Source organism: Netta rufina (genome assembly GCF_964035555.1).
Source record: "Netta rufina genome assembly, chromosome: 12".
NCBI lineage: Eukaryota > Metazoa > Chordata > Aves > Anseriformes > Anatidae > Netta > Netta rufina.
In genome coordinates this window covers 21,282,108-21,309,467 of record NC_140135.1, presented here as the reverse complement: position 1 = coordinate 21,309,467, position 27,360 = coordinate 21,282,108, and the positions used below count along the sequence as shown (strand labels likewise).

At 49.7% G+C, this 27,360-nt stretch overlaps 1 protein-coding gene across 5 annotated transcripts in view; it reads right to left on the bottom strand.

The window, feature by feature from the left end:
• Positions 1–27,360, bottom strand: part of OPHN1 (oligophrenin 1) — a 57,697-nt gene that overhangs the window by 2,694 nt on the left and 27,643 nt on the right. For 3 of the 5 annotated variants that reach the window (XM_084293891.1, XM_084293892.1, XM_084293895.1), the window contains 19 exons: positions 25,351–25,452; positions 24,273–24,383; positions 23,670–23,774; positions 22,491–22,620; positions 20,660–20,760; positions 19,126–19,217; positions 18,914–18,992; positions 17,552–17,585; positions 15,886–15,948; positions 15,103–15,177; positions 12,604–12,688; positions 12,227–12,285; positions 10,331–10,436; positions 8,522–8,681; positions 5,836–5,983; positions 4,416–4,694; positions 2,292–2,457; positions 843–893; positions 164–214 (listed from right to left, as the gene is read on the bottom strand). In XM_084293891.1, coding sequence (XP_084150017.1) covers positions 172–214; positions 843–893; positions 2,292–2,457; positions 4,416–4,694; positions 5,836–5,983; positions 8,522–8,681; positions 10,331–10,436; positions 12,227–12,285; positions 12,604–12,688; positions 15,103–15,177; positions 15,886–15,948; positions 17,552–17,585; positions 18,914–18,992; positions 19,126–19,217; positions 20,660–20,760; positions 22,491–22,620; positions 23,670–23,774; positions 24,273–24,383; positions 25,351–25,452 — 1,989 coding nt within the window. In that variant the 3' untranslated portion in view covers positions 164–171. Of the gene's footprint in view, positions 1–163; positions 215–842; positions 894–2,291; positions 2,458–3,225; positions 3,368–4,415; positions 4,695–5,835; positions 5,984–8,521; positions 8,682–10,330; positions 10,437–12,226; positions 12,286–12,603; positions 12,689–15,102; positions 15,178–15,885; positions 15,949–17,551; positions 17,586–18,913; positions 18,993–19,125; positions 19,218–20,659; positions 20,761–22,490; positions 22,621–23,669; positions 23,775–24,272; positions 24,384–25,350; positions 25,453–27,360 lie in introns of those variants that run through there. The other 2 variants (XM_084293893.1, XM_084293894.1) reach the window with 2 other exon arrangements.

Genomic DNA, 27,360 nt, shown 5'->3' with positions numbered 1-27,360 from the left:
ACCCTGAGTCAGCGTCCTCCCCTCTGCACGGCTCCCTCCAGAAGGGACATTTCTCGGGGGCTCTTCTCCGAGATCCCCACTGCCTCTGCTGGAATCCCAGCGCCCGCTCTGTCGAGCTGAGGCTCAATGTGTGCTTTGTCTGACTGCTGTCAGGAACACGTACCTTTAGTCTCAGCTCTCGTCACCTGGGATCCTGCCTTGTGGTGATGAAGAACTACGCAACAAAGTGGAAGAAAACAGAAAAAATAATGTAAAAAAGCAAGTCTAAACTCAAATCTACAAAGCTAAACTGAGGGATGGGTAGCAGTCAGGTCAATGATATTCTTCAAGTGAAGAAATCACCACTGACACTAGGAGACAACTTCTAGCAGCTTTTCAAAGACTTCTATGCAAACCTACTTGCACTGTTGGCAGATGGTGATCTTTAAGAGCAGGAAACTGAAGATTATTTGCGCAGGTATTTTCTAAATAGAATCTGCTGCCACAAACCACAGGGCCTGCAATTCAAACCCCGCCATCCCAGCCAAGCCCAAAGGCCTTGGTGCCCGTGCTGCCCCTCCACCACCCCCCAGCGGGCTGCGGCGGGGTTCTGCCCTGCACAGACACCACGTGCAGGTGCTGTGCCTGCCCGGCCCTGCCTCCCTCATCAACTGCTGCGAGCTCACAGCCCTCAGCCCTCCCACGAACTGTCCCCTCTCTGCCCTTCACGCCGACCGACAAACCCATACAACACGTGCTGTGTGAGCTTAGATCCACACACACTGACGTGTCCGCTACTTGCTCGGTGGATTTACGGTCAGTTTTGTGCGAAGCCTGTACCTGGAGCGAGATGTAGCACTTACTTGCTCGTTCTTCGGGAAGCTGTCTCAAAGAACTTTGTCCTGGAAGCCACGCTGCAAAGAGATCAAGAGAGGTCACTCCGGTTATCTGATAAGGCAATTTGCTAATTAGGTAGCAGGGAAAAGAGCAGCAGCAGTAGCAGACACTGAAGACAATCACTTCCTAGGATGTCTTTCTGTGCTCCTCTCGCCCTCGGCTCCACTTCGTGCTTCCTGCACGCCACTCCGAGCGGTCAGCCCCCAACCACTGTTAGTCACCCTGCTACTTCCATGCTCTTGCTCAAAATCCCATGTGCTAGTATAAACCTGCACCCATCCCTTTTTATGGCCTCTCCTTCACTTTTATATGCTTCATATTAAGCTTCCAACTGGCCTCATAAAAAGAGAAGTTATAACAAGTGATTCAGGAGAGCAGGGGCAAAGCCCATTCATGCCCTGCAGGTGTGGAGCTGAAGCTCACAGCACCCTTCCTGGGTTAAGCAGTGAAAACGCAGGATTGGAGTCAGCTACCTAACACAGCGCTGCAAGAAGCTTTCGGCAGCAAACGGGGGCTACAGCCCGGCAGACTTGGGAACTGCCATTTTTAATGACAAATGTTTCTGCCATCTTGTATCACTACAGGCTGATATAGGTGGCCACCCCAAATCTTAGAGTGCAAGGCCGGTGGCAGAGCATCGGGTGAGGGACGTCGGTGCAAGGACTCAGGTGGCAGCCCGAGAACCCACAGGACGGCGTGGAACGGAAAGCACAGCTTGGTGAACGCGCAGCAGCTGCGAGCTGCGAGCCCCAGGCTGGGGCTTCCATGCCATCCATGCCAAACTGGTCCTGGGACTTAATCACCTTCTTCTTTTCCTGTATTTTGTTTTGTTTTGGTTTGTTTTTTCCTCCCACTGAAGCCAGCAGAGTTTCTGTCTCTTTAAAAACTGAAAGACATCTAACGATGAAGCTGAACTGCACCCAATTTCCTTAACAGAGGTCCAAGCTGGATCTCTCCTTTCCTGGGAAGCATCTCATTTGAGAGGCTTGTTCAGAGCCAGGCAGGGAGGGAGCTTCCAGTGGCACTGAGATGAGAAGTAACAGAGAAGGTGACAGAAAGGAAACTCAGCCCCAGAGCTATGCTGGACGAGGCTCAGAGCTTTGTTTTTCCCACAGTGTGTTTGCTTTTGCTATGGCCACGCTCCCTCCCCATTGTGCCCTCTGGGCAGAGCCCGACCTGGCTCTTGTGCAGCTATTCCAAAGCAACTCAAACCCAGGCCAGCCACGGTGTTGAAGGCGATGTCCACCGGCCCCAGCCATTGCATGTCGAGACTGCTGGAGAGCAGCGTGGCGTTTCTCCTCTGCTCTCCCGAGGCCCCAGGTAGGTGACGCCGGCTCCCGCTCCTGCTGCCAGGCGGCCCCGCTGTCCCCGCACGCCCCCCGAGCCCCCGGGGGCCGGCAGCAGCCTCGACTTACACGGAGGAAGGCATTTCCTCGGCTGTCCCTGCTATCAGGTCTGGCCTCTGCTCCAGCTTCTGAGGGACGGGAGTCCTGCACGGTGGGTCCGGGGGCCTCACCGGGGGGCGCATTATCACGGGCTTGTCGCTGTGGGACCGAGGCTTCGGGACACCGTCAAACTCGCCTGCAAGGTAGATTACAAACGTTACGTGTGAAGCTTTGGCAGAGGGCTAGCTGTTTGTGCAGATACACTACAGCAGTCGGTGGGCTCAGGTCTGTCTGCCTGCCCCAGCGTCCTCTCTGACAGCCGCCAGCAGCCAGAACTGGGGAACGGGACCCAGGACCACGCAGTTCCCCCTCTACCTGTCCCGGCACAGCCTTCTAACACGAGGAAGAGGGGCTGCTGCAGGAACCTCCTGACAACAAACCCGCTATCACTACCGCCTGCCAGGCTGGGAGCTGCCACTTTGCCTTAATTAAACCCGGGCAGCGCAGCGAGGAGCAGCCCCGAGGAGGCCGCCGCAGCCCCTGCACTTTCTGGGCGCTTGGCTCAGACAGGGGGCCCTCCTCTCCTGCCCCCGGCTTTCTGCTCTGCTCACAGCAGCTCCTAGCCTGGCCCTCGCTGCTCACGCAGCCCCTGCAGCCCTCGGCCGCCCTCGCTGCCCCGCTCCACAGCGCGCCTCCCCGGCTGGTTCTGCCGCCCCACGGCGCTGCGAGGGCCGGGTTCTGCCCTTCTGATCATTTCCACTGCTACAGACTCCAGCTTCTGAGCAGACACAAGCCCAAGATGTTCTTCTGTTTGGTAAGTTAATTAATTTGGTGTAACTACTTGACCGGGTCTTTGTCAAACCTTTAGCTACTGGACCTTGTTACGCTTTGGTGCGTTAGCTCAGACACAGGGCTCAGCCAAATAAATCTCTTCTATACTTGCCTTTGGAAATTCTGATCCTGGACTTTCTCCTTGGCAGACCGGTCAACTGGAGTTTCTCAGGAAAAGGCCTATTTTCTAAGCCTTCAGCTGACATATCCTCTTGGCTTCTCCAGTTTTTCAAAATTATCCTCACTAAAGCATGATACAGCGTTCTAGCGCTGATCTGAAAGTATCAATACAGATGTAATATAACTTTATTACTAATTCAGTGTTCTTCTATTTATATGTCCCAGGATCAACACAGCCAATTTTATTACACTGTGTCTCCAGAACATGCTGTCAGCATGCTATGGTTGATAATGCCAAAACATAAAACTTGTAAGCACTAAATGCAGCCAATGTATAAACCAATTTTAAAAGCTATCTTACTTTTCCAAAGGCAGATTTCCACCTCCCATTTATGCAACAAATTTAAATTAAGCCAGTAGTATTAGTCAGATGAATTTTATGTTTGTGCTACCCAGCCAGGCCTTTTATTCTTTCTCTTTATTGTATGTGGGAGTCATTTGTCAAGCATACAGCCCAGTTTTTATTTTCTAAATACAGGACTGTGAAGCTGTTAGAGGATGACAGCGTCTAAAAAGCACTGGAAAGAGTGCAGGAAAAGCTGGCAAACTGCAGAAAGCAATACTTCTTTTTTATGACCATCGTCTTGAGTATCTTATAAAACTCAGCACCAAACACATGCTGTTACAGCAATGCGTTCCATCCAGCAAACGGCGTCCTGGCAGTGCAAGGGACAATTTCTATAAACACACGGATACGCAAACAGCTACATGCCTTGCTCCGCTGAGATGGACAGCAACAACTCAAATTTGGCCCCAAACTTATTATTTCTACATATTACGTGTTTCTGTATAAAGCTTATTAAAATACAAATAGGACCCAAATAAGACCAAGAGACAAAGTGCAGAAGCAGATGCTCCCAGGAAAGCCTCCACATGCCAGAAGCTGTCACAGCGGGCCTGGCACACACAGCAACCAGAAATTAAAATGTGAGAGTGACTCAAAGTCACTTTATTTGAAAGTCATTAAAGTGACTTTCGCTGCTTCCCTGGTTTCTGCTGAGGAGAGAGTTGAAAACCCAGGGTGCTTGTGGCTGGTCAGCCTGGGCACAGCGCGTGGGGGTGAAGGATGCAGAGGACGAGGGCTGGCACAGACCTGCCCTGGGAAAAGGGGCTCGCTCTGCCTCGCTTGGCCGGGATGCTCACCCTCTCTGCCGCAGACGCCCGGCCGGGGTGCGGGTCTCCTGGCGTGGAGCGTGGGGGTCCTCAGGGCAGGGCTGGCCACCACGCCGTTGGCAGCCTTGCCAGCCACCAGCTTGGCTCCTCCGTCCTGCAGCCTGGCCACCGGCTTCCCCAGGTCCACCTCGGCGGGGGGCCGCGCTGCCTCGTCCCCCCCGGGCCGGGGCGCGGGCAGGCGGCTGCGGAGCAGGGGCTTGGGGGTCTCGGAGCTGATGCTGCCGTTGGGGGTCTGGCCGTAGCGGTCCGCTGCGGAGCCAAGGGGACAGACAGCAGCTGGGTTAGGAACGGGCACGTGGCACTGAGAAATCACAGACCTGGAACAAGGCTGAGTACGACAGCATGCGTTTACGGGTTTCTTTTAAATTTGCAGTGCTCTTGATCATGAGAAGCTTTGTGACATGCTTTTATGCCCCCCCCAAATCATTCATCTCACCCCTCTTGTTGTGCCACAGACCCACACACAGGATGCCAAAGAACAGTGATGAAACTGATTACGCTCTGCAGACTCGGAGAGGGCCCACATTTACACCTCTGCTCCCACTTTGGAAAAGCATTTAAATGCAAGGTGGAGAGGTAAATGCCCTAGCTACATGAGAAGTCTTGTGATTTTATAGAGCTATTTGAATCACCCATCTCGCGCCAGTGCCAGAAGGTACACTTGCAGCATTAAACCTAAAACATCATCAAAGCTCTGAAACCTGTAACAGATAAAAAGACCTGTATCCTCTTCTGGTGATAATGTGATCTAGGGCACAGCTTGCAACAACAATTACAGCAAACCAGGTGCAGATAGAAACATGATTTTAAATCAGTGTGCCCTTAAGTACGCTAATAAGGGCCTCGCCATTTCCTCACAATCCAATTAACGTAACAGCAGAGTTGTACTTGGTCTAGAAAACACCCTCAGTGGTCCTGAGGAAAGGGGCTTTGCTGTTCCTGTAAAACACAAAACCGTCGGCAGCGCTGCTGCCTCTGCAGCCTGCCAGGACTAACGCACTCTGCAGGACGTGGCTCCGACAGCACGCAGCATGCCCCTGCGTGTGCCTGCCTCGTTCTGCAGCTCCCTTCCTTGGCTGCATCTGTGCTGCTTTGCACTGGGACCTCCGAAGCCTCAAAACCCTTTCACTGGCTTCTCACGTGCAAGAACAAAGAATGCTGCAAGGAATACAAACAGAAAAGAAATCCGCACGCAGTGTGAGTTGTGAGGTGAGCATCCTCTGGTGATTACGTTTTTTGTTTTCCTTTCTCACTGAACACCAGAGCTCGCTTTCTGCCATGCTCGTGCCCTTGTAAATGCAATTCTGCTGTTACTGTCACTGCTTCTGGAAAGGTGTTCAAAGAATAGGGGTGAGAGAAAGCGAGGGTGCCAGTGGGAAGCTGAACTGACCTCCACTTTCTTCCACAGAAGCCCCAAAAAAGACAGGTCTTTCCCTCAGAGGACGCTTGGAAATGGTGATGGGCTTGTGCCTCCGGGCAGCCACCCTGGGGGGAGGCACTGGTGGGGCAGCGCTGTCTTCTGGGGGGCCCGAGTAGATCTGTAAGGGCAGACAGATTTTTAGAGGATGCTCATCAGATCAGGCAAGTGTCCTGCCACGCGCCCACTTCGGCATCTGCAGTACTGAGCTAAGTAACGCAGAAAGATCACAAACACAGACAAAATGAGCAGAAGCAAATTAGATCAGATTAAGTCAGCTTTGAATCTGATATTTGCTGAGAAGCATCAGGTTTTCCACACTAGTGAGGCAATGAAATCTACAGAAAGCACCCAAACAAGCCACCGCATTGTTTTCGATTTAACACTGAAAACCACTTTGGGTCTTGGCTTACAATGAAGTATGTGGCACCCTAAAATTACCCCGGATGAAATACTGGCATAAAAACAATACTGGTTAGGAGTTGTATCTCCTTTTCTCACTGGTCATATGGCACCTATTTGGTTGGGGTTAATTTAGAGGTCCTTATTTATGTCAGCATTCTTTTTAATAGCTGCAAAAAGAATAAAGCCTTTGGGCAGCCTTTGGATGATATGAAACAACACAGTAAGGACCCACACCAACTGCTCTTGTATTTTTCCCATGGATATCAGCTGAACTCACAGCAGCCTCAAGGAGTGAATACTGTGCAGGGAGCGGCAGGGGCTCGGAGAGCTGATTCCTCTTGAAAGGCGGATGTTTTTTGAAACATCAGCCTCATTCCTACACACTGACAAGTGTCCAACGTTCTTTTTAAATAAAAAGAAGTGTTAAGTTCTCTGGATGCTTACAGAGGTACCATAGACCGCTGTTGTCATGAGTTGCTTTTCAACATTTGGAAACCATGCTAAAACCCACAGCAAGCCACTCCTTTTAAGATGTGAGTGCAGCCTCTGCTTTGGTTCTGCTTTTCAAATAAAAATCCAAGTTAAACAACTTGAAGGTACAAAGATATTGACAGACCGTCACATTTAGAAGGTTTGTACAGCGAAGAAGGTGTTTCCAGAGGGATCAACTTATTTAATTTAATCATGGCACTGATATATAAGCTGTGGGAGCAGTAATTATCCCCGAAGACTTCATGAATAGTTACTCTGTCCTTAGAGCCTTCATATTGCACCCTATAAATAATCTCTCTCTCTTCCTCCAGGCTCATTTAAAGTGTTTGGATATACGTGAGCTGAAGATACTTTCAGCTCTGACGATGAACTTACATGCTCAGTCTAATAAATGTTACTAACTTAACCTTATTGCTAAGAAATTAAAAGCAAGCAAAGATGTCTGGTTTAATTAAAGATTTAATTCCAGCTCTTGGAAGTGGCAGGGTAAATTGTCTGTTGACTCAGCCCAAACCATAGGCTGCATGAGAGGGGATGGCAGAGGCTCAGTTCTGGAGCAAGTTCCATGAGGATCCCAATGCACAAACACTTTGCTGTTTTGCTGTGAGAAGTTACTCAAAAGCATTTGTTGTGACCTACCAAGACACCAGCATGTGACTTTCACAAGCTTCTTGTGCAGATGCTCCTACGGCTCTCTGGGCAGTTTCATCCCGTTTCCCTGTTCTCCATCTACCACAACCGACTCACGCCACCCATCTGGTCCCCGTTTGGGAGCTCTGACTCCACATCCACTTTTACAAAACCCTGCTCTTCCCGCTCTGGCCTCCTCTTCCTTTCCCCAGAAGGGAGGTTCTGCCTCACGCGTGCTGCCCTGGCTGCTGGGAGCCGTCCCCATCCTCCCTCTTTAGCCGATGTCTTCACACTTCCCCCAGGACGTACGAGATTCTTTGAACCCTCTCAGTGTGATGAAAAGCTGAAGGATCAAACTCACTCGTAAGAACCTGGTGCTCTTACCAAGAAAGCTATCTGGTCCCTGGTGTCCTGATCTGAATGCAAACATTGATCAAGTTTTTGCACATTATCATAAAACTCTATCGCCCTCTGGTCACTCTGGAAAGCCTCAGCAGTTGTATCAGGTATCACAAGGAGGAAGCACTACCAAAGAAGACAGTGGAATATTCTGCCTTCCATCAGGGGGCAAAATCAGCAGTTCCCCTCCCCAGCCTTCCCTAGGTCATCCCCACACCTACATCTGAGCAGGGCATTGGCACAGCTGAATCATTTTCATCAACCCTTCGGTATTTGTTTGCTTTGGTATTGTTCCTGTTCTAACAGTCAGACAGCGTCGTGTCTTGGATTGTGCCTGCTGAAAACTGTTATGCTCTAGTTTGGCTCCTGGCTTCAGCAAAGGAAAGAAAAGTCCTCTAATCTCCAGATATTGAACAGTTGTTCAGTTTTTGTTTTTGTTTTTTTCTCAATAAAGATTTATCTTATTTAAAAAGAAAACAAAAAAAAAAAAAACAAGACTCAAGGTTTCCTTTGGAATTAAGTAACTACAACAATCACAACATATCTGTTACACTTTTTGTTTGGTTCTGAAGCATCTCAGAGGAGTATATTTTGAAAGAAAAATCCCAACCCTTGAGGAGACCACAAAAAAAGGAGCCAGAGCTCCAAATCGTTGCCACAGCAACAACTGGCACGAACGCGATGGAGCAGCGAGGAGCTCCGTGGGGGCGCTCCCTGGGGCTGCCGCCTGTACCTTCCCGAAGTGCTCGATGAGGATCTCAACTACGATGTTCTGGAACTTGATGTTCATCATCGCTGCCACGGTGTCCTCCTGTGCTCGCATGAGGGTAGGTCCAAATATCACCCCCATGTTAGATGGTGACATCAGATTCTCCCGGCTGTGCTCACACACACTGTGGGCAGGAGGGAAAGAAGCAATCATTATTTTTTATCTTATTTTTTTTAAAGCCAATCTTATTCTACGAAATGTAAAAGGCGCATCAAGAATCAGCCGCTGAATTTTCTTTGTTCTGTTTAAGCAGAATTTGTTTCCCAACCCTACCAGACAGAAAACATGTCTCTGGGACGTGCACCTTCTTTGGCTCAGGCAACCGTCTGCGAGAGCAACATGCTGACAGCATTTCTGTTTGATCTCTCTCAACTCTGCAAACAAAAGTCATCTGTGCAGCACATACACAAGAGGAATCATTTAATTTGAAATACACTATTTATCCCAAACTGACTTCTGGCATTTTTTGTCTCTTTGAAGGAGACGGACCGAATGCAGGGAGCAAACTGGGGGACATTTCTTCTCAGAAAGAGCAGTCAGGCATTGAGACGGGTTGCCCAGGGACGTGGTGGAGTCGCTGTCCCTGGGGGTGTTCAAGCAAAGGTTGGACGTGGTGCCTGGGGATGTGGTTTTGTGGGTGACATTGGCAGTAGGGTGGTGGTTGGACCAAATATCTTGAAGGTCTTTTCCAACCTTAAAGATTCTGACATCTTTGGAGGATTGCAATAAATCTCCACAGCATCTTTTTCTGAGAGAATCAGTTTCCAAAGAGCAGAACTCTCTCTATTCAGCAGCTTTCAAGATTTGAAGCAACACACAAGCCTGTGGAGCAGCACAAATTATTGCCTGAATGCTAACCACACAGGTGGACACTGCACATTCTCATCCTACACATTTCACATCCTACGCAATCCACATCCTACTCTGAGGACCAAAGGAGAGAGAGACTTATGCTGAAATTTAATGAATTCTGCCTTCGCGCTGTAGCTCTGCTGCCAGAGAGGTTTCTGACAGCATAAAGGGGGCAGGGAACATAACTTCAGTGTAAACGCTTTAAGGAATAAACATAATGACCACAAAACCAGCGTTACCCTCATCAGCCCGTAAGCCAGACACTCTCAATTCTGCCACTTCAGCAGAGAGGTTTCTAAAAACCACACAGACGTGTGCATGAAAGGCTGGCAGCAGGTCCTAGTTGGATCGCACAGACCTCCTCACCCCAAAAGAGAGGGCACGGCACCGAGGGCCAAGCACTCAGCTTTGAGTGCAAGGGCTGGAAGTTCTTTGAGTTCAAGAGTGGAAGAGGTGCTGCCCAGCACCCCCAAGCATCCACTGCCTACACATCTGTACACTCGCGGCTTCGTGCTGCCCTAAGGGCTCAGCCCACTGAGCTGGAGATAAAACCAAAGCGTGCTTCACATTCAGCCCAGGGGCACAGGCCTTACAGCTGTTCCTGAACCCCAGACCTAATGTTCTTGTTAATTGGACTGAGAGGTGACAAGTTTATGGCTCTGCTCTCTCAGACAGTATTTTCATTTTAGAATTATTCCCTGCTTCGTGCTTGTCAGAAAGAGGTGAAAGCGGCAATTAGAAAGAGAAGCATCACTTGATGCAGTGGGCAGCACGGATAATCACACCATTTGTGCAGTCAGAATGTAAATTCCTAGGGGGGCAGTGGCGGATATGATTTTACAAACCTGCCACAAAAAAATGCCTGTTCTCTTGATTCTGTCATTCCTTTTACTTTGGCTTTAGAGAAAAACATCTGCTTACTTGACTAGGTGTCGTATGAGGAGCTCCAACATCTCTCTGTTCTTGTCAGGTAGTTTATAGACCAGAGCGTGAATGGCTCCCAGCCTGTAGTCCAGGTTCTCAGATTCTGGGGAGAAGTAACACAAAGAAAAGTTTGTGCCTTTTAAAGTAAATACATGAAAGAAAGGTAAAGCCAAACTAAATCTGTGGGAGCTGTTCCGTAGGCTGGCTGGCCAAACCCAATGACGGGAAGCAGAAGGAAAAGGAGATTACACAGCAACAGGGCAATCACTGTGGGACACAAAGTGAAGTGGAAAGAGGAGGAAAGAAACTTGAAAGGGAGCTCGGGGCCAGACTCCCTCTCAGCACAGGGACACAGGCTGGGTACGGGCGGCTCCTGCCCCTCGCACGCCGGCCCCGCAGAGCAGCACACCTGGGAACCGCGCAGCCCGGCTGCTGCTATCTTACCAGCCCGGAGAGCTGAAATGCCAAACGGCACAGCAAAATGCACCGCCGGAAAAAAAATGGAGTCCCTGACCCAAGGAGGTCACTTTCAGAAGCATAAATAATCAAGAAACAATAAAATACTCAGTGTGAGAAGAATAGTGTGGGATTTTGGTGGCTGGGAAGCTTAATGGTGCAAGTTTCTGAAGGAGTGTAAGGAAAGGATCATGGTTTGCAAATACCCAGCCATCATTGGTGTAATCAGTACTAAAACTAATAAATCTTGGGCTTGAGCACAACCAGTGGGTGGTGGAAAATTTTCTTTGCAAGAAAGAACAAGTGTTATTAATTCTCCTAGGGTCCAAAGCAAGGGGAGGCGGGGATCTTTCCTTGCCTCCTGTTGACTTCCAGGAGACATGGGGGTGCGAAGGATGCTTTCATCCAAAATGCTTCCACGTGTGCCACGAATCTCCAAATGCCAGCACTCTCATGCTGAGGCAGATGACTAACTCCCTGCATCCCCTGCTCTACACCTCAGCATGCTGGCTCTCGGCAGCCTGAGGACGCAGCCAGTTCAGATCTATTATGGCTCATTTGAAATGGCCATTATGGCAGCACAGCTGCGGACTGGCTGCTTTAGCACAGGCTATGCCACGATGGTTTGCCCGTGTTACTTGGCTGATCTCTGTTAATATTGGCTGCGACTCAGCCCCAAGAGGTGCAGGAGAGAAATGCGTTCCATGTACCAGTAGATTCTTTGGACTCAGCATCCCAGGACAAATTTCATGACCCAAAAGGACCACCTAACTCAGCTTGGCAACAGCACATCACATTCCCTCACAAGCTTTAAAATAAATACACCAATACTTTTGAGAAACAATTCTTCTGGGACACTTGGGATGATTTGTGTTCAGGTTAGCTGACAACCCCTGGCTCCCAGGCCCTTGGAAAGCATGCAGCCCTGTTACAGGGAAGCATGCTGCAATAGCAAAGAAAAGAAGGGAAGAAATACTTTCATCATCTTGCCTTAAAATTAAGCGCCCAGAAGAGAGGGTCACTCCTGTTTCTACATTAGCAAGTGGCCAGATAACCCTGGTACAGCCTAGCAAAGCTTTTTCAAGTGATTTTAACATGCACTTGCTCTGAGTATGGCAAAACCAGGCAAGTACTCTTCCAGTCCTGTGGCTTGTGGTGTAACGGACTGTTACAGTGTGGTTTTGCCCCCCAGGTCCTCTGCCACCCCTTGTGATGCTTCTCCTCCCGGGGGGCTCACACGGCTCCGCTGCCCCAGGGAGCACCACGAGCCCCGGGACCAGCTGGGACGCAGGGCGGGCTGCGTGGCAGGGGAATGCAGCTGTGGGACAAACCCCAAACAGGCTCCGTGCCCAGCAGCGTGATCAGCACCAGGAGAAAGGAAGCTCCTTCCACCAGGTGAGGGCTCGGGGCCACCACCAGGGCAGCAGCAGGACTTACTGGCAGCCAGGACCAACTCTTTGTGGAGCTTGTACGTCATGACAGGTTCAGACAGGTTCCTGCAACAACCAGAGAGAAAGCTGAGCTCTGCGAGGCCACCGTGACCTGCTCACAACCGATCGCAAAGCAAAACGGTGGGCAAATCTGCTCGCCCCCAGCCCACCAGTTCCCCACAGCATCTCCCCCCAGATGGCATTGCAGGATGTGGCATTTCTACAACAGGCATATTTCTCATGAGAAGAAAAGGAAAAAGATCCATTCCCCTTCCCAAAGCCTTCCCTGCTTCGTCTCCGGTTCCAGCAGGCAGATGTTCCCACCTGGCAGCACTCTCCGCTTCCCACCCGACCAGCCCCAGGCTGCTTTGCTCGCCCCGTTACCTGAGATAAAACTTCAGCGAGCTGGTAATCGTCTTGATGTCCCAGTCGCTGCTTTGGAGATCTACATCCCCTGGACATTTTGGATCTGGAGGAACAAAATGGCTTTAAAATAAGACTCATTTTGAGGTTGTTAATAAAAGCAAGCCCTCAGGGAGGGTACCCACTTGAGAGAGACAAAGCTAGAGCAGCACGTGAAGAAAGCTGGTCATTCCCACAAGGGGGAAAAGCAGAACAGCAGCACTGGCACCAGTATTTCAGAAAGGCTGTTACTCAGGGTGAAGAGAGTGTTGCTAACCAGGGGCAAAGGAAGAAGCAAAGGCAGTATTTTAACAGTCAGCAAGGCGCATTCTCTAGTTTGTTTTTTCCCAGTGCAGTCAAAACTGGCAGAAACCATACATTCTAGCAGCTCCATGATAAGTCTTCTCATACCCAACATAATCCAACTTTCCAGCTCCATCCCCTCCCTCCCAGCAACTCCCCTAACGGCTGTTCTGGAAGCATCCCCTCTTGCTGCAGAGAGAGGAGGGGCATGCAGAAAGCAGCAGAGCTGGGTGGAATCGCGCTTTGCTCCTGCCTGCCCCCCGACCAACCCATCGTCTCTGCAGAACGATGGAGTGAAGGACACGGATGGAAGAGGGGGGTCAGCTGGACTGAGGAAACAAACTGCATGACTTATTTTAAGAAACAAAGAGGACTAGGGACAGAAAATCGACCTCCTTACTCAAGTTCAGGAAGAAATTGTTCTGCGGCAGTTTTTTCTGCTCAGTGCTGTTGGACTTTGCGTTGTGAGTTTGTACGCAGTGGGGTAGCAAGTGGTCAACCAGAGTGATGAATATTAAATAAAACGAAAAGCCACTCACAGCTGGGGTTCAGAAGGGAAAAACACAGAGCTGCTCGCAGGGAGGGTGAGAATCAAGAAGCAATAAAAACTTAGGCTAAGTAATTAGTCATCAGGCAAGCGTAACTGGATAGCTGAAGTGGCTCCGTGGGAATCGGGTACAGCTCCATGTCAGCACAAACCAGCCCATTTAATGAACAGCAACAATAGTAAGAGCATGAACAGCCTTGGAGTACTACACTGACATCAGATGTCCGCACAGGGAGCTGAAGGAAGCTGGCGCATGCCCGAGGCATGCAGATACCAATGTAAATGTACTTTTTGCTCTAGCCCCTCCAGCAGCCGGCCACAGGGGCTTGGCTGTGGGTGCCCGAGACCCTGGGGCCCGCACGGCAGTGTGGCCACCTGCCCTCACCCTGCAGGGACAGGAGCGATGGCTTCGGCTGCGTCCCTGTCTGGAAACGTCCTGGGACAGAAGGACGCTGCTGAGCCCTGTGCTGTTCCCACTTCTTGCATAAGGAGTGCCCAGTACCCAACGTGCTTGTATGAAGCGCAGGACTCAGTGCGGAAAGGCTTGCCGCAGCAGCACGTACACCGACTGGTCTGTGGGAAGAACCAGTCCCTCCTGCAGCAGGTATGCCTGCCGCACGCAGGCTGGGCTCGGGCCGTGGCAGGCCCCGTGGGACAGGCACCTGGGGCTCTGCCCACTGCTGCCGGGCTCAGGCTGGCGTCGTGGATGCTGCGAGGAGATGGAAGCGCTGGTTCTGTCACACGTCTGCCACCTCCAGTCCTCAGAAAGCCTTCACAACCGCCTGTCTGCTTAGGATGTTGCAAAAGCTCTCACTGGCTTAATCTGACCTTTATGAAGCATGATTTCAGCCCTTCTGAGCAAAAACCCTAACCCAGGTGAATGGCCTCGCTGCTAAGGTACAGTACGTGGTACATGTCCCCACCACCGTGGGGTGAGGGAAAGGGACCCCAGGTTCCCCCTCCTGGGCTGCTGCAGGGCTGGCACCGCTGGCACCTATGCAGACAAGCAGCTCCTGAGGCACGGTGCTGGCCGGGCACGTCCCCTGGCAGCAGTGCTGTCTGAACACCAAGATCCTTGGGACCATGCTGCTAATTAACGCGGGCTAACCTTCCACCCTGTTCTCACCCCCACTGCCTAAATAAGGACTGGGGCATTGGCTTTCACAAAGGAAACGGAGCCAGGACGGCCAGGTGGGCCCCAAATGCTGCTGCTGCTTGGCTGTGGGGTGATGCTGGCCAGCCTGCGCCACGTGGAGGCGCGGAGCAGCAGCGAGGGCTCATCCCTGCTGGCCCTCGTCCCGCTCCCGGGGCCGCAGCGGAGCACACCCCGGCACGTGACGCCAAAATGCCGGAGTATTTTTAGCACAGGGTGGGAGAAGGCTCGTCCCCACAGCTCCGGGGTCACCGCCTGCCTTCGGCTCCCCGCTGCTCCCACAGCCTGAAATACGAGTTGAACCAGCAGCAAAGGCGGTGGGAAGGGAGAGAGGACAGGGTGGGAGGCAGAAAAAAGCTCAGAAAAGCAGGGAAGGGTGTGCCGCAGACTCATCTCGTTTTGAAAGCCGATCCTCTTTACCCTTCTCAAACAATATAAAACTATAACGGTCTAACCGCACGGAATAATTCGTTCTTACCAAAAAAGGCATTCAGCAACTTCTGCACCTGAATGTTGCTGCCAACCGTTCGGTAGACGCCCTCTGTGGAGATCCCTAAGCACAACAGAGCAGTGTTAGAGCCGTCCTGGCAGAGGGCTGTCCCAAAGCACCATCTGGCGGAGCAACAGCCTGCTGGGGAGCTGCACGGCCACCCCGTCCCGGCACCCCGCACTGCCCAGCCCCATGGGGTCGGTACCCCAACTCTGCTCCTCTCCCAGCCCCTGGGACCAGGACAGGGCTGGCTGCATCCCCCAGGGGCTTGGACACGCCAGCACCGCCACCTCCCCGTGCAGCCCAGAGACTCAAGCGTTAGGGAGCAATTTGTCCTGCTCGGACAGGCTGCGGGTTTGGTGAGAGCCCATACGGGGAGGTGTAGTCCCCTGCCCCGCTTCTGTCCTGCCCTTCTGCCTTACGGGCCCGAGCGATACCTTACTGCAGCTAAACCCTGCCTCTAACCCAGCACACAGAGCGCTTCCACAGCTGTTTGCCTGCAGCCTGGTGGGCAGCTTCCTCTGAGCCAGAGAAACTGGGGAATGAAAACACCACAAAGGCGAAAATTCAGTCCTACCTGGAACTTGGTACGACAATACTCCAAATAACGCCTTATTTCTGCTCTTTTAACACATGTTCTCTAGTCAATTAAACAGGACTGCCTGTTTGCTAACACCGCTATGCTGTGGATAATGGCACACACTTCAGGGTGACGGGAACGAGGACACGCCAGGAGGGCTGCCACCCCTGGGTGCGCTGCGGGCACCTTACCTTTCGTTTCTACCGCGTTGATGCACTTCCGCACAAACTTGAAGCCGACCTCGTTCAACTCCACTGTTTCAAACAAGGGAAGCAGTGTTAGCTGCCGGGGCACCGGCACCTGGTTACTCGCGGAAAACCGCTGGGCAGGGGCCAGGCGCAGCCGCCACGCAGCGCTCCGGCACCGCAGAGCCCGAGCGCGCGGCCGGCCCCACGCGTGCATCGCGCTGCTGGCTCCAGCTGCACCGCGTACGTGCCTCTACGGAAACACAGGCGTTCTTTGCATCTCAGCGAGGAATTATTGGTTTCATATGCTCTCGAGTTTTTTTGAATTTATGTTGAGCTGCAGCGTCTCCCCCTGCCCCCTTTCTGTCTTTAATAAAAGAAGTGTGAATCAGAGTCCTGCCACATGTGAATTTGTGTCTGATAATGACTTGATTAATCATTTCCAGAGCACTGCAAAATCTGCAGTTAAATCTCTTCCACATCATAGGATCACGTAATTTCTACTTATCTACTTGATTAAATTAAACAAAAACAAACAAAAAAATAAATAAAAACCGCACAGCTTTACCTGCTGCCTGAGTAAAGAAGAACACAGGTTTTTGTTCCAGCTGATTAACCACAGACACTGTTTATGCCTATCTTACAGGCATCGTGAAGGAGGCAGAAAGTTACCACTTTTTATAGACGTATTTCAACTTACTGCTTCTGCTAATTTTCCAGGACATCTGGAAGGATTGTCCAAGTTGTGCTGTGAAACACCTTTCTGCTCAGGGAAAACATTTATACCGAACCTCCCCTAAACGACTGTGCTAAATACAGACTTGTTGCAGACACCAAGCGGGAGAGAGCTCTCCATTTTGTTTAATTTACAGAGGAGACTGGGAGACAAACTTCCTTGAAAGACTTATTTGTGTAATCCAGCTGGCTGGGAAAAGCCTTCTAGAATTTGGAATTTTAGTTGAAAACTCCACATTCAAATTTTTATAGTCCAAAAATCCATACCACTTTAGCTGGGTTTCAAACTAAATTTTGGCTGAAAATATTGACTTTGAGTTAGCATATGGAAGTGAGTGTACAACATTCCTTATATTTAGACTTAAATATAATATAACTTTAAATATAATATATTTTAAATATTTTTCTTTTCCATGTTAATACACAGTGAGATTTATTCAAAATCTCCTGTAGAAAAGCCAAGACTTGGTGCACGTTTGCTTGCATGCTTTAAAGAAAACAGCTTTTCCCTGGAAGAAGCAGACACATTTGCACCACATTTGCATCCAGCCACGCCGCCTGTGTGGTGGGGAGCTCCAGGAACCAACCCCATGCTGCCTCTGATCGCCTGCTGGAACCTTTGTTATGAGAAACATCCTCAACTTCTCTCACAGACCTTCTCTATTACTCTGGGGTGGAGAGATGCAAATTGGACTCTACCTCTGGCTCTCGCCATACCAAATCTGCACATTGCAATCAGTCACTTTTATCAGTGGCAGCTCACTCTTATCTAGCCTTGGTATCAGGCACCCTGATGGAAAGGAAAGAAGTTACACTGCTGTCCTGCACATGACACAGCCAGTCTGCAGAAACGCAAGATGAGTGTATCTGCAATGAAATGCTCTGCCCGGCCGCAGGCCAGCCGCACATCAGAGGCACAGAAACAGAAATGACTCACTTTCCTCCTGCTTCGTGATGGGACTGTGGTAGATCTGAAAAAAGGGGAGGGGGTGGAGGAAGAAACAAAAACATAATGCAACGTGACTTGACACTTTTCAAAGGAAAACGCAGCACCCCACAAATCATCCAAAGCCAATCACAAAGAGCAAGACAACGTCCCAAACAAAGTAATTTCATAGTTAAGCCAGCTACCGTTATCTATACAATAAACAAGCTTGCAGACTTCCTAAATTTCACTGGAGCAACTGTTTCTATGAAAGGGGTCTCCCAAAAACTGAATAAGGACTTTCATTTGTCCTTTAGGTACCCTGTAAAAATGACAGCTGGACAGTCTAGCACACAGGTTTTTTCTTTTTTTCCTTTTTTTTCTTCTTTATAAAAAAATATACTTAAAATGTCAAAGACATTCCTTCTTCACCCCACACAAAACACTTTTTTTTTTTTTTTTTTTTAATGAAGAATAAACAGTAGGTGCCATTCTTGATGGAAAATCAAGGATCTTTTATAGGTAGTAACACATCATGGAAACTGAGCAAGCACCTGCCATAAGCGAATGGCTGTCTGCTGTGAGCACATTGACCCTCCCTATTATTCCAAACTGTTCTCTCTTTAGATCAGCAGGGAAAAAAGGTGTTGTTGAAGGTACCCATGTTCCATCTCTCTGCCCCCACGTCTCCGCAGTACATCAGCTTTGTGAGCCCTGAGCTACTCCACCCAGCAGCAAGTCAGCGAGTGCAGCCACTGCCAACGCTCTCACCAGGAGCACTTTGGGGAAGGCTGCTCTCAAAAGGCGAGGGGAAACCAGGAAATGTGTTTTCCCATACTGCCCATCACGCTGTCTGTTTACAGGAAATTCTGTAAAATGTAGGAATCTGTGCTTTGCTCACGTTAAAGGAAGGAAATAACAACAGCCACAGGAGCACTGGCGAGTACTTGCGCAGGGTGGCTGCTCGCAGCAGACTTTACAAACACTGCTCAGAGCAGGTATAAACAAAAAAATGCTGCCATGCAGATCTAAGAGGGAGTTTTAACTGAAATATCGATTCTTTCTAACTCTGTAAGGCCATGGATTTTAGGAACTCTGGCAGTTACAGATAAGTAGAAAAATGTAGCAAAGCTTAAAGGGGGGAAAACCAGCCTCCCCGCTGCAAGCTGTGGAGAACAAATAGCATGAAATCCAATTACAGACGTGTAGTAGCTGAACTGATGCCCTCAGTTACACAAAAGCAACAGCAGCCAAGCGATCCCTGTAGAAACGAGCTTTCCACAGGTTGCTTTATTGATCCTCCTCAAGACCCACCAGCAGAGGACACTGCCTGACAGCAAATCCACAGCTACGTAACGCTCCTTGACTACTTACTGGCTCTTTTCCGTCCATGGCTTCCATCCACAGCCTTCGATTAGCTTCCGAGAGCGCTTGCAGCGTGATGGTCCCTGACCTAGGCAGAGTTTGCCCGTGGGCAGACAGGAAAACGAAGCAAAAGTTATTTTTTAATAAACAGCAGAGATCGATTTCATCCATTTTTGCAGGGCTTATCTTTCTGGAGGCCATTTTAATACTAAGCATCTCACCTCTCATTAGTTTCAATGTCGAAACAAAACCTTTTGTCTATGGAGTCTGTCTTTCTCCTTACACAGGACTTCAGTGTCAGATCTAAGGTGCTCTAGGAAAGAAAATTAAAACCAAGTTTAGAGGAAAGAAACGTGGGAGAAGATTTAAGGTTTCTCAGCCCCTTCAGCCTGCAGCCTAGCATGCTGCTGCCCATCGAGACACACGGCAGGGCTGCATCAGACGGCTCCGGTGCCACGAGCACAGATGGCCCTTCCCACCACTCCACAAAGCTGCAGCTAAGATCACGATCACAGGCTCTGTAAACCAGGTTTCCCCTCTGCAGTAACAAAATGTTCTTGATTTCATGGGATTTTCCTGCAGACGAGTGCTAAGTATCTCAGTAACAAGCATTATGCTTCTGCGGGACATAAACCTTGCTTCAAACAAGCCTTATGAAGGACTCACTTGTCCTTTCAGAGCATGTCTATTGTCTGACTGCGTTGGATCCTAGTTTTTATTGGGATTAAGGAGGGCTATCAATTATCCACAGCATTCACAGCCCAAACAGCTTTACACAAAATACCACATAAAAAGAACGCTCACTGACCAAGTCTAGCGTAGACGTGCTCAGATGAAAGGGCTGGGCCTTGGCGCTGTGCTTTAACGGCCCTCTTATTTACAGCAGGGGCAAGCAGTGGGCAGTTTATGGCATGTTCACGAGACCTCCAGGACCCTGCAGGAGCTCTGTGGGAACTCCATGCTGCTGGAGCCCACGGGACCTCTGGGCAAAGCGGATCCTGCAGGCCCAGGGCACGCCAGCAGCACGGCACGGCGGCCTGCCCCAGGGCTGCGTTGGGTTTACACACGGTGCTGATGAACTCCTGGCTGAGCTGTGCGTGCTTGCTGTTGGTTTTTGTTGGTTTGTTTGTTTCAGAGCACTCTTTGTCATTGGGCATTTGAAGTTGTGTGGCCAGCTATGCCCTGAAGGTGCAAATTACCAGACTGCAAGAGTTTGGGAAGGTGCTGATCTAAATTTTGACGGGCCCCTACCTGCACTAAAAGGCTTTAATAAACATGTTTACAGCACAGATGATGATAGATCTCTTCAGTCAATATTTTGGACATTTCTTTGCCCTCTGCCAAGGGCTTCCAAAAAACACATTTTATTTTACTGCTGCGCTGTGCAGAGGGCTGCCAAAGAACACAGAGCATGAGATCAGAAACTGGAGAACAGCACGCCTGACTTGCAGGTCCCCGGGGGACGCTGTTCCATGGCAGAGGTGGGCGGGTGGACTCAGCTGGACTCCGTTTGTATGCTCTGAGCCATGGTCTCATCCAAGCCTGTATCCTGCCCCTTCCCTAGCACACGGAGGAACTGCAGGGAACTCCCAGGCACACGGATGAAAAACAAAGTATTTTGTATCAGGTCCCCCAGTCACCCTTCCTGCAACAGGGCTGCTCTGCTCTGGATGTGGTTTCAGAAAGAGACAGAACAGATCAACTGAAGGAAAAACTTCACAAGTCTGCAGATATCCCTCCAGGGAACTCACTCACTTGCTTAGCTCCAGGCTTCTGGTCCATGGGGGTCATCCTTAAGGTTTTTGCCTCCTTTTCATATTGGCAGTAGTACTTCACCCAGGAGATGCCCAGTGCCCCTGCAGAAACACACGGGAAGCAGGAGTCAGCAGCAGTGCTCGAGTCTGACCGGCAGCCAGCCGGCACCTCCCTGTGCCTCCCTGGGGAAGGGACAGCGCGACCCGTGCGGGGTCCCAGCCCCAGGAGGGACAGGAGCGAGCGGGAGCACCCCCAGGGGCACGTGGGGACGCCCCTATCCCCATCGGCTCTGCGCTGGGGGGAGCGGGACAGAGGTGAAGGAGCACGGGGCGGCTGCTGCCTGCAGTGCCCTCCGGAAAGCTGCTGGTGAAAGGAGGTTTGTGGGGCTCTGGCTGCAAGCCAGACTGGTGCGGCACAGTCCAGCCAAGACCTACACGAGCAGGATCCTACGTGTCTCAAATGCTTGCTTCACATGGAGACCACTATTTTTGTCTGTCAACAAAAAGTTGGCAGTGAAGACAATGGCACCTTTAAAACACCTTCAGTTCCTATTTCCTTCACACTAGGACTTGCTGCCACTTTTCTTTGTTGTCTTACCTGAACCCCATTATATGAAATACTTGAATTGATACATCTTTTGCAATTTCACTTTTAAGTTGAAGTTTTTCTTTTCATACTCCACTTGTACGGGAAAAATAAATAAAGGCAGCAAATACTCATTGGGATGCAGGAATGTGCAAAATTTGTTTGTGGTCTAAAATTACTGTGTATGTGTTTCCTCTTGAACACAGGATAAACACACATATAAATACATTTGTATATATAACCCAAAAAAATAACTGCTTACAAAATAAGGCAGCTGTAGACTCAGAGGCCACAGCTCTGTATGCAGGCTTCTGTCCCTCGAGTGCTCATGCTTGCATGACCAACAAGTATTTGTAAGAGACTGAGTCTGACTGAGTTCAGCACGGAATGACAACTGCTGCTGCCAGCAGGTCAGCCTGCAGCACTGGTGAACATTTCAGCTCTGCTCACAGGCACTCAGAGACGTTGCCTGTCTGAGCCACTAGGTAAAAGGCACGCAGTACAGGAGATGGCATCTTTCTAACGCACAAACTGATTTAGTCGGACACACTCAAATACCAGCGTTGGGAGCTGGGAGAGAGGACATCTGGAGAGAAGGTGGGGACTGAAGCTCACAGCCCTCTGCGAAACCAGCACCAGGAGTGCTGACTTGCTGCACGAGCGTGCATTTCACCTGAAGTGAGCTGGTACAGGAAAACAAACAGCAAAAATTCAGCATCCAGCACATCGTCCCGAAGGGAACTCCCAGAATGGGAAGAAGCAAGAAGTGCAGTACAAATACCAGTCCTGTAACCACTCAGGAACCGCACATGCTGATGTGGGCTAAAAATGACTCGCTTATCAGTGAGAAGGAAGCTGGGCAGAACAGCACATTCATTCTCACAGAAGGCAGCCAAGGTGCAATCTGCCAGAGCTCCAGTGACATGAAGTAATAAATCTCACCTAATTCACACACAGGGCAATTAGCTCCTTGCTTACATGGCTGGAGTAGCCTGGAGAAAGCTTTGAGCTACCACTGAGAAAGCTGCACTGCCATTAACGCTGCCGCTAGGTCCTGAGCCACCGCTGGGCACTGGGAGGCACTGGGCTGGTGGCATCTGTGTGACACAGCCACAGCCATCCCGTGGCCTGTGCTGCCCAACCACCACGGGCTGGGAGCTGAGCACAGCCTGCCAGCAGGGCTCCAAGCCACGCAGCCCAGGCTGACGCACTCTGTAACATGTTCAGTGCAGATAAAAAGCATTACATTTCTCCTGAGTGTACAGGTAGCCCTCGATGGTCGGCTGCCCAGGTAGCTTGCAGGTTAGGGGGGCTTCCTTCATCCTTTTCTTGAGGTCTTCCAGCTCCTCCCGTGTGCTGGAAAAGTGATTCCTTGTCTGTTGGGGGAAAATAAAAAGAGGTACATCTGACCAAGAGCAGAGAGCAAGCCTCAGGTATCAATGATCAACATTTCAGCCTCAGACTTCAGGTGCTCTGGCAGAAATGTCTCCAGTGCACAAAATATGAAAGCCACTCCACAAATTCAAATGAAAACTCAAAACAAAAAGCTAAGAAAGTGAAAGCCATAAGAACACCGGGCTTTTAAAGACGGTTGAAGAGACAAGGTTTAACATACTGAACATGGAAATGGTGATGAAGAGTCATGACTGGGAGGACGCTTTTGTTCTTACAAGAAAAGAACCTTAGCACTTTTTAAGGCTAGGTGGAAGAGAAGCACCTGAACTCCTCTTTGCACTCTTATTTAGGTAACAGGTGCATTCTCCTACAAACATAGGCCGTTTTTCCTCAAAAGACCATGCTACCCTGCTTGGCATGGAATTGTTTTTAAAGAGTTGTGTCAGTGCAGGGTACAAACTCAAGGCGTTTTTACGGAACACCACTCACACCAATTAACGAGCCAGCAGTAAACTTGGCTTGGCATACACTTCTGGCTGTTGTTGCACTGGAATGAGGGCCAGCCATGAAAGACTGGGGATAAAACAAACAGGACACAGCGAGAACACCCTGTGAGTATACCCTGTGAGTATACTCAGTCAGAGGAGGAGCTTACCAAAGCATTTAGTAAGCTGACACCACAAACATGAAGGTTGCAGGCTTTTTTAGAAGTCATGTACAATTTCAACCTCGTGAAATTGGAAGAAATTCTCAGGTTTATGCACATGGTTAAATGACACAATTTTAACAGCCTCTTCTGGACAGAATCTGTGATTTCTGAAAAACACCGTGACCATACCAGCAGACGCTTGTGTGCAGGAGAGAAAGAAAGGTGTGTGAACTAAGGAGGAAATAACTCTCTCTGCACCTCCCACAATGCAAACACGGACAGTCTGTTTTGCATGGAAAAGCTTTTCTACTAGAGGATTTAAAATACAAATGAGAATAGAGGTCACATGTAAAAAAATATTTCTGCTGGACGGGAACGTACATTCTGCAGGCTGAGCTGAAGCTGCTGCTTGTAAGGGAGGAAATCCTGCGTGAGCTCAACTGTCAGGTTGTTGTAAGTGAAGAGGCTGTGGAGAAAAGCCAGCACCTGCAAAGGAGAGAAAGGACACAGACCAAACTCCTTCCAAGTTTCTAATCACAGGAAAGATAAGCAGGAAGCAGGGTTTCAGAAATTATATATACAAATACGTTTTTCCTACGATTTTGGAATGCTGCAAGTCTTAACGTGAGTTACTGACCACGGCGTCTCTAACGCCCAGGCCTGCCTCCCACAGATACACTGTCTTGGTAAAACACAACCCCAAAGGCAAGACGCTGCTGTGGAAGCAGAGGCAGGCTGCAGACAGCTCGTCCAGGAGAGCCGTGAGATCCCATGGGCAGCCGTGCCCAGCGGCTTCGTGGTGCTCCAGCAAACACCGCTAAAGGTGCGGAGCGGCAGCGAGCCAGGTGTGCAGGTTAACTCCTGCTCCACCACCAGAATCCCCAGGACTGAATTCAGCCTGGTAGCTCATCCCTTCCTGCAAGCCAGCAAGTCAGCACATCCGAGCATCACGCAGTAAGGGCTGAAAGAAAAGGAAGCTCCTACCGGTTCAACAATACTGAATTTCTTGCTTTCTTGTACCTCCTGGATCTGGTACACATACTCGAGGGATGACTCAAAGAAATTGTGCCTCTCTTTGTCAACCTGAAGGTCAGCCTGAAGGAAAAAAGGGTTAGGTGAGAAAAAGAAAAAAAAAGTAACATCCAGCTTGATAGTATCTGACTAGCATTTGTCTCTCAGCCCAGAAATAGTCCTGGCCTTGCTTAAGGAAAAGCCTGCTAAATGCATCCAGCCCAGGTTTTGATCACTTTGCACAGAACCAGAAGACTCGACCACTGGACACTGTTCTCAGGTCTACCCTTTTCGAGCTCCCTGCCCGTTACAGGTCCAGAACCTCACAGCACTCTGCAGGGACGAAGCCTTCCTTAAGCATATTTGTTATTCTAACATGAATAACTCCAAACATGTGGCTCCTCCTCCACCCACAGCCCTGCGCTGCTAAGGATGTCAGTGTCCCCATCCTCCCTCCCGACTCCTGCTGTGACCTGGAACCAGCATTTCCAGAGCTGCAGCATGAGGCAGGACAAGGTGGCATGTCGCATTACCACACCTTACACAAATTTTGCCTTGCAGAGGTGTCTGCAACTTGATCTGGCAGATCTGATTTGATCTGACTGCTCTGACGTGGGCTGGGGCTTTCCTTTCTTGCTGCAAATACGTGGCAGCAAGAGCAGCTCGAATGGGCACCATCCCTCCTCTGCCTGCTGCCACTGCCACCACAGCCCGGCTGCCACAGCTGCCCCTGCAATCACCAGGAGCTAGACAGGAAACTGGCAAAAATAAAAGCTAGTTAGTTTTAACCAGGTGAGTTCACTGCCCTGTACTCTGAGGGGGAGGACAAGTGAAGGCGATGCAGAAAGGCACTGCTGCTGCTCAGCACTCCGATCTGAAGTACCACGTCCACAGCCCTGCTCCCACCCATCTGAACAAGCTCTAGGTAGATTTATGCTTACATGTATGTTCAACTGGTTACAAAAGAGATTATTTCCCCCCACATTTTAAAATCTAGAGCAGGTGGTGGTGTTGCTTCTGGACTCGACTCTGAGGAAAACCCCATGCACACCTCCTGTAACTGGGACTCCTTCTTCTTAGAAGACAAATGCAAGTGGCGATCCAGCATGGAATAAAACTTCTCACCATCCTTCTCAAACTTCTTCTTCCTTTCCTGTAGATGCAAGAGTTGAAGCACAACCGGTTACTGGCGTCTTTCAGATAAGAACATGCAACAATGCCAAAATCTGTTCTGCAACTCAGCATTCCCATGGAAAAATTCTGGTGGTCCCATTAGAACAGGAGGCCACTTTTCCTTCGCTCTGCTTTCACCAGGTAGTTCCTCACACTGGATTTAGATATGCTTCAAGGGCAAGCTCTGGCATTCTAAATATTTTCTCATGTCAGCACCGTAGCAGAAGCCCCACAGAAGAGGTTCTGTTCCCCTGCTCGATCTCTTCAGTGTCCAGTAAACGTGAGATACACTGACGCATCAAAAACGTATCGCCATTCCTTAAACGATGTTCACATAGTTCAGCATTAACTGGGTAAGTACTTTAATGCCAAAAACATGTCCAGGATAAGCAAAGATTTATTAGGAGTCTGGCAATTCTCTGTTTTTTAAGTTTTTATCACGTGTTTCCAAAATGTATGAGAATGAAAGCAGAAGACTGGAGGGTGATACGTGGGAGGGGAGCCATCATCTCTTCAACAGCAGTGGCAGAAACAGAGAACAGAAACCCTGCAGTCAAAACTTACACAACTCTGACTGTGCAGTGCCCAGTTTGCACACAGCCCAGCAGAGTGGTTGATCAAACACAGCAATAAACAGTGACGACTTCACATCTTGGAGGCTTCCTACAGCTGGTCTGGTTCTGATTGACCTCATTTACATCCCAAACATCCCAAACACAGGCACACATGAGGTGTGGGCTGATTTGTTAAGAAAGGCTCTGTGAAGGAATCAGTGTAACACAAAGGTTTGCTTACGCTGACAAATCCGAAGGGGTGAATGTCCAGGACATGAACAAGAAGAGAAATCTGAGAACGAACCCCAGAGAAGAGCTGAGCTGAGGATGTGCCGCTGGCTTATGCCTTACAGCGGCTGTGAAAGCACGGTGCACTACGGCAATCAAGAACCAACCACCAGTAGGAGCCAAGTTAACGAAACCTGATATAAGATGGTGAGCTGTCAGTGATTGCTGAGGGGGAGTCACTCTGCAAAATAAAGGCATTCCAGCCAGCAGCCCCGGTGCCAGGTCCGAGCAGATGAGCACTAGCGTCTACGGGGTGTGCAACGAACGCCCAAACCCCCTGGGCAGGTTTTGAAAGCTCAAGAAAGTGGAAAGCAGAGTTAGGACACCCCAGCCTACCGTGCAATTAGTGGTATCTTCCAACAATTAATTCCCAGAAGCCCTGAAATGCTGTTCTCTTGCAACATTTCAGCTAACACACACCAATACCACCAAGAAACAGACCAGATGGAGTCTGGCAAACTATTAAATACTAGATATTTTGCTAATGAATTCAACAATGATTACAAAGTTTGAGGCTGTGGTTCTTAAATTAAGTTCTTTTTCTTTTTTTTTTTTCTTTTTTTTTTTTTTTTTCAGTCAGTTCTCCTTTGTGAAGTTTTGCTTCCCTGTTCCACTTGCATGGATTATTCAGTCTAGTAGGATGTCACACACCGTGGGACACGGGGGGGCTCCCACACTGGTGCTTTGGCTCAGCATGGTTAGCCCTGGCCTGTTTTCTTCTTAGCCCTTTGCTCACAGTGGCTGCTGTTGTACTCCCTGTGGAAGCAGAAATGTTACTTTCACGTGGGCACGCACTAGGAGGCACTTGAGGGTTGTTCACTGGAGCGCATGAAGCTTGTATATGGTGGTGGGCAGCATGCAGCTCCCCACGTTATCCTAACACTACAGCAAGATGCAGTAACACCTGCAGAGGAACAGCTCAAATATTCCTGCTTATTTTTAACTGCCTGGAGTACAGCAGGCATCTTGCAATGACAAAACCCCTGAAGAGGACAACGTGCATCTTCTGGTACCACCCTGTGCGTTTCAGGATACTGCAACTCCAC